This window comes from Crocuta crocuta, unplaced genomic scaffold (assembly GCF_008692635.1).
Source record: "Crocuta crocuta isolate KB4526 unplaced genomic scaffold, BGI_CrCroc_1.0 scaffold348, whole genome shotgun sequence".
NCBI lineage: Eukaryota > Metazoa > Chordata > Mammalia > Carnivora > Hyaenidae > Crocuta > Crocuta crocuta.
In genome coordinates, this window is record NW_027529573.1 from 4,293,272 (window position 1) to 4,303,216 (window position 9,945).

At 44.6% G+C, this 9,945-nt stretch overlaps 1 protein-coding gene across 2 annotated transcripts in view; it reads left to right on the plus strand.

Annotated features, from left to right (window-relative positions):
* The window catches only part of PITPNB (phosphatidylinositol transfer protein beta), a 64,187-nt gene that overhangs the window by 21,325 nt on the left and 32,917 nt on the right, over positions 1 to 9,945 (plus strand). For both annotated transcript variants that reach the window (XM_077761666.1, XM_077761665.1), the window contains exon 7: positions 1,297 to 1,380. In XM_077761666.1, coding sequence (XP_077617792.1) covers positions 1,297 to 1,380 — 84 coding nt within the window. The remainder of the gene's footprint in view (positions 1 to 1,296; positions 1,381 to 9,945) is intronic.

Consider the following 9,945-nt stretch of genomic DNA (forward strand, 5'->3'; position numbering starts at 1 on the left):
CCCCAAGCGGAGTTCAGCCATTAGTTTCAGATTTTTTTTCATCTTTTCATCTCCATGTTTGCCAGAGTTCCTCTACCAGGCAAAATTGACTGCTTTAATTTTTACCTCTGCTCCACTTGCCTGGGTTGATGTCAGAGAAATGGTCAAAAGGCGAGAGGGAAGAGCAATTTGAATACTTTACAAAAATGTTGACAAGCTTCTGGTTTTTACAAGTTGGTGCACATTGATCACTAAAATAAATTTCCAGCAAACCATTTATTTAGGACTCAGTGTAATCATTAACTTTTGACAAGGTTTGTCAGAGAACTTGGGGAGGTATCCGGCATATAGATTGATGCCCTTGGCCCAGTGGCTGTCCAAAGTGTGGTCCCTGGACCAGCAGTGGCATCTAGGAGCTTGTTAGGAAGGCAGATTCTTGGCCTCCATCCCATACCTACTGAATTAAATCCCCATTGGGGGGGGTCAGCATCTTCTCTGTTGGGGTACACACTCCAGTTTGAGAGCTGCTGTCCAGCCTTATGATACCCTGTTAGAGGAGAGAAAGTTCGTGTTGTGGTAGATTCTGCCTTTATGTGATTGGTGCCAGTTAATAGAACTTTTAAATTTTAACTGGCAGTATTTGACTTGAGTTCTTCCTGATGATCATTTGACATGTTGTTTTTTTCATAGTAATTCTAAAATTTCGAATCTAAATGAGATGATCTGGTATGCTGTAGTCGGTGTATAAGTTCATGTCCCTTTTCCAGCTTTCAAATGAGCGGATCTGTGGCACTTTTTAAACAGTTCTTGATTAATTCATAGAGTTTTAGAAATAAATGATTAATTAACATGAGGACTGGAGGAATTGATATCCTACTGAAACTGGAAAGCTTTGGGATAATCAAATTCAGGATAGGTTTTAAAGCACACAGGGCAGCTTCTTGCAGTCTAATTATTATGTTTGTCTAGGACTTAAAGCTTGCAAGAACATTGTTGTATATTATTGGGTTAAACATAGGTTAGGTACATTTGGTTATATAGCTCATCTCTAAGGACTACTGGAAAATAATAGTGACAGATTTCTGTTAATTGGCAGCATCCTCACACCTCCCCCTTCCCCACGCTTGTTTTTTAGGGCTACAGGGGGTAACAAGATTTCTAGATCCCTTAAGACTTCAGACAACTAATTTAGTGTATGTATGTATATATATATACACACATATATATATACACACACACACACACACAACTGTAATAGTTTTGCACAGTAAGAATATCTACAGTTTGTTGTGTTTCATTTATTTTTGTCATTTTTAGGTACACGGTTTAGATCCGAACACATGGAAAACTGTTGAAATTGTCCACATAGATATTGCAGATCGAAGTCAAGTTGAACCAGCAGTAAGTACTGCATAGTCCTCCATGACATTTTAACCTGCTGCCTCTTAAATCCAAAAGTCTTTGTGGCCTGTAATGAGTCTGGAGTTCAGGTGTGGGTCTATACAGTAAAAAGATCCAGAGAGCAGGAGAGAAGATTTTATTTGTCTTTTGTGTGGATTTCACCTTTACACAAATGATCCCAATGAGAAATGCCGGTATACCTGAGATATATAGAGGTTTGTTTTCATTGAGGGGAAAAGGGACTAACAACATTATTTTATAAAAGATTCTCCCTTGAGCTTCTATAAATAATGTGGGTCCCTTATACTTTTAAAGTGTGCTTAAGAAAGCTTAACAGTTGTATAGCTTCCTAATCTTGATTTTTACTAGATGTAAATATTTGTACTTGAGGTTTTTGACTTAATAAAAACACTTTCCCCGCCCCCCAAAAGTGAAGACCTGCAGTCTCCCAAAGTAAGACCCTTGTATTACTTTGCTGCGGCTTCTGAATGTTAACTCTGTTCGTATCTGAGAGTGTGCTGGGTGCTGCTTGGTTTGGCAGGGCCCATGGTTGTGGGCTTTTTTATATGTTGAGACAACCTGTGACCCTTTTCCTGCTAGTCCAGAGAGCAGACGCTTTGAAACAAGAGTGGCAGGCGTCCCTTTCTGTCATGGTAAAGCCCAGTGTATTCAGTTAGATTTTGTTTCATGGACTTTCCATTTCGTTTGCAGTGCTTATTATCTGAACTTGAGCAGTGTTGTAAGTTGAAAAGAAATAACCTAAACAAGTGCCTGGGTAGCTCAGTCGGTTAAGTGTCTGACTCTTGATTTTGGCTCAGGTTATGATTTCACTGTTTGTGGCATTGAGCCTCGTGTCAGGCTCTGTGCTGGCCATGTGGAGCCTGCTTGGGATTCCCTCCCTCTCCCTCTGTCCTTCCCTGCTCATGCTCTATCAAAAACAAAAACCCCAAACACTAAATAGTTTTGCTGCTGAAACTTAAAGGTAACCTTTCTAAAACAGAAGTGCCCCACCCACCTTTTCTCTGCAGTCACTGGGGTGGAACCCTGCTAGCAGTGACTTTCTGCCAGGCTGGGTCCTGTTCTTTTAGGGTATCCTCCTTAATAGAAGTGTAAGCACTAATGAGTGACTATTGTCATAGAACTTCTTAAATTTTAGTTGTGCTATAGTTTGAAGTTACTTCAGTTTTTGGGAGAATTCCACCTTTGAAATTGTATAGGATTTTTCTTAAATCCTCAGAAGTGAATGTATTTTCTGTTTTAAAATCAATATTCAAATATCTGTTTTGCCTTTTTTCCCCTCTGTCTTTTCTAGCCATGATTCACTGCATGTGAAAGAATGGTGGTAGGAGGAGAGTTCTTGGGAGTGAGCCGTGAGTGAGTCGGTTAGTGGGTCAGGCTGGGCCGGCCTATTGCCTGCACCGGCAGGTCACCAGGTTATGCTCAGCGGCCCTATGGGTGCCCCAGGGAAGGCCTTCAGGTCGTATGTTGGTGTTCGGGAAAGTTGTGCTGGCCAGAGAAAATGATCCGACCTAGTGGCTCGTGGGATTGCATTCTAGGTTGTTCTCCAGCAGAATACAGGACATTTTGAGGTTTGCTGGGGTCGTAAGAGCAGTTCTTTGTTCTTGTTCTCAGACTAAAATGGGCGCTCAGTGTTTGCAGGCATGAATGCAAGTGCAAAGAGCAGTTCAGGCTGATTGTGCAAGAGCCCTGGAGGCCCTTGGTCTTCTGCCTCCCCCCCCAGCCTAGCCTTCAGCGAGGAGCAAAGGCCCTGCTGGCCCCGAGGATGCAGGACACCAGCACTTGAGGCCTTGCTAAGGCCGAGCGGGTGCTTCCCCGTGTGGGCTATTGTTTGGGGTGTGTCCCTAGGGAAAGAGCTGGGTTGCGCCCAGATAGGAAAGGGCTGTACTGAGAGTCCATGGAGCTGTGGCTACATAGCATACATTCTGAAACTCGATTGGTTTCAGATTTTGAGGTTCTGCCACCTGCTGGCTATTCAGTCTTGGATAGGTTGCTTACTCTCTGCCTGATTATCTCACAGCATTAAAGGTGAGCACTTAGAGCACCGCCTAGTCTGGTAAATGTTCGCCATTATTGGCCACAGTTGTGCAGGAGTTCTGAGCCCTGTGTTCACACCAAGCATTGTTGGGGAGTAAATAAGTATGTATGTGTGGTTTTATTACTCAGTGTTGATAGCTCCTGTTTTCCAAGTTACATTTTAGAGATTAGTGAGATAGAAATTTATTTCAGAGCTTACTGAATTCATAGTACTTTATTGTGATGAAGTACACATAACATTTACCATTTTAACCATATTAAATGTACCATTCAGTGGCATTTTGTAAAAGTATATTCATACCACTGCCACCATCCAGTTCCAAGCACATCTTCATCACTGCCCAAGGATGCCTTGTACCCATGGCAGTCAGGCCCTTCTCTGCCCTCTCCCCAGCCTTCGGCTACCACTGATCTGTTCTCTGTTTTCGGGGATTACCTCTGCTGGATAATTCTACGACGTGGACTCCAGAACAGTACGTGACCGTCTGTGTCCGGCTTGCTACCTGAGCGTGTTTTCATCCTCTCTATGGGATGTGCCCTTACTTCATTTCTGTCTGTGGTTGGTAACAGCCCAGTCTGTTGATGTGCTCACCTGTGCATGGACATTTGGGTTGTTTCCATCCTGTGGCTGTTGTGACTAGTGCTGCTGTGGACGTTGTGTCACAGTAGTTGTTTGTGTGTTTTGTCAGTTGTGAATACTAAAAATAGAGTGCTGATACCATGTAGGGATGCTCAGACCTTTTGGCGTCCCAAAAAGAATCCTGACCTATGCATTTACTGCTGTCAAGGGGGAGAGAGAACTCTGTGTGCTGGGAGGTGAGGGTACCCTGGGCAGTTTCTAAACCCAGAGGTGTGTTGTGTGAAGGCTGGTGGGCGGGGTGAGTTGTGGGGCCAGCACCCAACCCAGCAAGGAGGTGGGGAAGAGATGTAGTGGGCGGGGGCTCTGGGCCTCCCCTTCTCTTCCTCTCATCCTCTTCTTTCCACACTTGGGGCACATTCACCTTCCCTTCAGCTTCAACCCCATCTGTTTGGCCTTGAATAGTTAATGTTTGTCCTAGGATTAGCGTCTAGTGCAAACACCTGGACCACCTGGCCATCCTTCCTTCAGTTTGATTTTCTGTCTTGATTGGTTTATTTGATTCTGCTCTTTTATGTTCCTTGAAAATTCTGGTCCATGGTGTTGGGAAACATACACATTTGCAATTCTCAGGTGACAGCGTTGTCCTAGCAGTGCATGGGTATTGAGTGCCTGCTCACTGTGCTGCCGGACGAGCCCCGCAGCGTGTCCAGGGCGGGCACAGGGCCTCCGGAGGCTTGCAGTCCGGGCGAGGCCAGCCCAGCACAGTGCAACGCTGAACAAACGGCAGAGGCTTGTGTGTGGTCCACAGTGCTGCAGGGTTTCAGAAAAAAGAACAAATGATGTGTGAGGGTGAAAATCTGGGAAGACGGAAAGGAAGAGTCGTAACATGAGGAAGAGTAGGATTGGGTGGTGAAACAGTCCACCCCCACCCTGGTGTTACATTTTTCCTTCTTACTCTCCTCACTCTGACAAATTGTAAGTTTATTTGTTTTTCTCTTCTCCCTAAGTAGAGATTGCACCTCAGTGGGAAGAATCTTTTCACTCTGAACTGTGTCTCCCCAGCTCCTTGAAGTGCCTGAGCTATATAGTAGGTACTTAGTGGAGGAAGGCATTGAGGGCAAGTGGAGGTGCAGGTGCGTTACCGACATGGAGGGGAAAGTTGGGATTGTTTTTAGAATTGAAGGGGACCTGAGCTACCTCGGCCTCATTGCTTTCAAACTGTGCTTTGTATATTCCTAAAACTTCATTGGAGCTGACCAGTTTCTCGGGCTGTCCGGACGGAGCGACTAGAACGTGGGGCTGAGGAGTTCCCACTGTCCCCCTCTGCCAGCACAGTCTTGCCTGTCTGACATTAGTCTTCACCATGATACTACTTTGAACACACAGTTCCGCAGCTACCAGAGTGTGGTTTCAGGCCTAACCACCCTGTTTGACAAGTGAGGAAACTGAACCCCAGATAAACAAGTCTTTCTCCAGATCACTTAGCCAGTGCCAGAAATGGGAATTCTAACTCTCAATCCAGCGTTCTTTCTGCCGACCTTCCAGTCCTTTGTTTCAGAGCTAAGGCACTGCTTTGTCACTCATCAGGCTTCCGTCTTCCTTTCCCCCTGTTTTCTCTGGCCTCCTTCTGGGCCTCCTTCCTCTCCGTCCAGGCCCGTGTGTCCTAGGGGTCAGATCATTTCTTCCAGGGAGATTCATCCACATTGGAATCCTTTCCCCTTCTGCTCTTACCCATTTCACTGATGCATCTTGGTCTCCATGTTCACAAGCCCGTCACTTCCCAGAGCGTGGGCTTCATCACTGTTCACTGAGTGAGCCTGATGAGCTTGAGGAGGAGGATGAAATTAACCTTCGTGAGTCAACATCTTACAAGACCAACTCAGTGTCAACTTGACACCTGGGTTGGCAAGGAGCGTGAAGAAACAGGCACTCACATTGCCTGTGGGTGTGTAAATCAGCACAACCTGTTTTGCAGAATTACAAACGAACATGCCTTTGACCTAGCAGAATTCCATTTCTAGGAATTGATCCTACTCAGTGTAAAGTGACGAATATATAAACTTAAGACTGAAAATAGTCTGAAGTCTAAATGTTTCTCCATCAACAGGGACTAAAAACCTTATGGGTCACCTGTATTACAGAGTTCAGTTCGATCACTAAGAGGGAGTGAGCTCTAATTTGTACTGATCAGGAATCCTTCACAAGGTAATGTGGCGGAAGAAGGATAAAAAAGAGAATGTATAGGATGCTTCCGTTGGAAATAGTGTAAAATGGAGAAAAAGGGATCGGCATGCATGTACTTGCTCGTGTATGAGACAGTCGAGAAGAAAGTGAAAGACGGTGGTGATCCCTTCATGAGCGGCGGTGTGGGAGCTGGGCGGCTGGGGACAGGCTGGGAGAGTCGGGGTCTGTCAGAAGTGTGTGCATTGAACCGTCCTCTGGCCCGTTGTGTTGGTTCGCCACAGCTGCATGACAGGCATCACAGATGTAGTAGCCAGGGAAGGCAGCCTCATCAGAGGAGTGCCGCTCTGCCGGACACACGTGGTGTGTCGTGAGAGTCAGGGGCGGAGCTTGTACAGGAGTGTGACTCGTTGTGGGGGTCCTCTTGGCACATGTCTGCCATGCCATTGGTCAGTTGTTAGTACCTAAACCTTGCTCTCCAAGGATTCAGGTGACACTAAAACTGAGCGTACAGTGACTATGACTAGACCGGCCCTGCGGATTTTTCTCTGGAGACCTTGTGAAGGTGTGTGGTCTCTCAGCTCAGGCTGTGGCACCTTAACCCCTGCAGGTTTTGGCCTCAGTTTGACTGAATCCATCGTTTTCACCTGGTTGTTAATGAACTCTGGCTTTTCTTGAATGAGCTACTTTTTATAAAAGCTTCTTGAATGGCTGAATTTCTTTCCTGCTTATTACATGCTTTAAAAGAAATAAAAGCTAATTAGTAATTTTGGCAGAGCCAGATCTTCCCAGTCAGGAGTAATGTGAAATAGTTGGGCGTTCAAGAAACCCAAGAATTTGGGGAACACCTGGGTGGCTCCATCGATTAAGCATTCGACTCTGGATTTCCACTCGGGTCATGATCTCAGTTTGTGGGCTTGAACTCCATGTTGGGCTCTGTGCTGCTAGCATGGAGCCTACTTAGAATTCTCTCTCTCCTCTCTGCCCCTCCCCATGCATGCATGCTTATGCATTTGCTCTCAAAAGTAAATAAAAGGAACTTTATGTAAAAAACCAAACAAAACCCAAGAATTTGCAAGGGACTCTTGACTCTTAACTCCACCTGGTGGGGGGTTTCTGTTACTGCAGGTGGATTTAAGACAAATACAGCCCTGAACAGTTTAATTCACAGTGACTGGTGATTACTTTAAGGATCAACTCTCTGCTGGGTTGCTGATGTCAGACAGCTCATATATCACTCTCCTGGTAGACTTTGCTGTTTTTTGGTCATGCTTATGAACTGTACCTCACTGTGCATAGGAGGGATATGATTAGACCCACAGAGTAACTAAATATTTCAGTGGATGCTTTGACATATTTACATAATTGAAGGGTGACATTGGCACAATAACTCTAGGAACAAGAATTTGTTGTAAAAATCTGTCCGTGTGACCCAAGGTCACAGAGTCATTTGCTGCAGAAATTATGTGTATATAATAAAATGTGTGTATAAAATATGTGTATATATACACACACATATATGTAAAAATAGATGGTTTATTCATTTTTTTGTTGATGATTACTTATGGAAAGTGTGTATAGGACTGTTGCTATAGCCATCATTGTCTGTAATTTCCTAGAAGATACATGATTGCCTAATGAAACAAGCTAAGGATTTTGGGATTTCAGCATAAATGTCCCACACCACCCCCCGTCCCCCATTTCCTTTGACCATTATACAAAACTGGTTTCTGTTTTGGGGGAAAGAGGTATTGGGCTTTGAAGTGAAGTATTAAGGTGTTACATCCTTTATGAAGGAAACCTCCTTCTGCTTGGCAAGCCATTCCAGCAGAACACATCTCTAAGCCCCCTCCCCTCCTCCATCCCCACACCATCCCAGCCCCTCTTCATTTCGGATCTGAGGTACCGTATCAGCTCTTTTCTTTCCAGCAAGATATTCGGTGCATGATATCAGTGAGCTTTTAATAAAGGTTTGGTGAATCAAAAAGAATTTGCAGATTTTTTCCCTTCGTGTTCAGAAAGGAAGGGGGAGAAGGCAGTTTTGAGGAATTGAAGTTTTTATCATTCACATACTAAATGAACAAAATGCTGCTTTAGTTTTGTTACTAACCGTAGGTGATGAAGTAGGTGATATGCCTTCAGTTCTAAAAGTTCATTTCTGAATGAGCAAGTATCTTTCTGTCAGACTGAAAAATGTTTTAGTTAGATCAAATTGTAATGAATCAAGGTTTTCTCTAGCATACGGAAGATACCAGAGTATAATTTTTTGAAATTTCTACAGTTGCTGTTGATACATAACCACAATAAAAAAGTTGAGAATTCTTTAAACGTCCTGATGAAACGCACATGCATATCTTCAACGCTTTTCCAAAATATATACAAATGAGTCAGTTGACATCTGCTTCTGCTTTTTTTTTTTTAAGGTATAAATGTGAATCTGGCCCCTTTTAATCATCTCCAGCACTTTGTCTAAGTAGCTTTTCATGATTCGTATACAAAAGTCACTTCCCAGGAGAGGAAGACCCTTTAAAGTGTAAGCCGAAGTGTACACACGATTAACATCAGAGAGACCTTCGTTTTTGGAAGTAATTTGAAAGAAAATGAGCACAGTTTAAAAAACAGAAAGAAATTGGAACCACATTTTTAGGTATTTATGTGTAACCAGAAAGGACTGTATCAGCCTTCCTCTGTAGTATATGCTTTCTCTGTAGTATATGCTGTGACTTTGTTATTTCCAAGAATTTATTTAAGTAGAAGTAGTGTTTAAATCAGAATTTTAAGGCTCACAGGTCTAAAAAATGACATAGTTGAACATCTGTTTTTTCAGTGTCAGTAATAGCAAATACTGGTTGTAGGAAAGCATGTTAGGAAGACATCGTATAAAAGTACAGATCTATTCCATGTTAAAATGCAGCACATTTAAGAGGGAGTGAATTTTTTCCCTCCTATTTCATCATGTTGCAGTGTATTGTTTGTAGTGGAAGGTTTTTCCCAAATGAAGCATTTCAAAACCAAGACTTGCCCAGTTCTGTAACTGTAGTGGTGTTCAGCACATCAGGTTATCTCTGGTTCACAGAAGGGATGCGCAGGGTGTGCTCTGACTGATGGGGTCCGTCTGGGGGACTTCTCTGGAGAGCTTGAAGGAGCCCCTTTGAGTGTGAGTGACCCAGGAAGACTGTGCTCCTAACCTAAAGCTCAGATTCCATGCGTGCCTCTTATTTCTCTTGTTCTTTCTAACCTTCCTCTTACTGTCTTGTTCCTCCTTACTCGCAGTCCCCTCATTCTTACCTGCCCACGAGTCATATTTACCCCAAGTCTCCACCTTTTCTCCCAGTCCCTCTCATTTGCAGATGCCCCTCTGGGGAGCGGTGGGGAGGGAGTGACTTGCAGTGTGGGTGCCAGTGCCCCAGCAGCTCTGCAGCCCTCAGGCCTGCCCTGCAGAGCTGGACTTTCTGAGCTCTGGTCCTTGGGTCCCCACACACTGCCAAACTCTGGACCGCCCTCTGGGCCAACTGTTTGCTGCAGAACCTTCCCCTGAGCAGCTTTTCCAGCACAGGCTCCGGAGCACCATGTGGCTCCACTCCCTAGTCACAGTGCTTTCCCCACACCCCGGGGGACACTGGCACTCCGTGGTGAGGGGTGGGCTGCTGATAAAGCTCACCCTTCCTCCCTCCTCTCTCGGTCCAGCCCTTTGTTCCAGCCCTTTGGGCCTCACCCCCCTGTTTGTTTTCCTTTGGAGAAGACCTCCC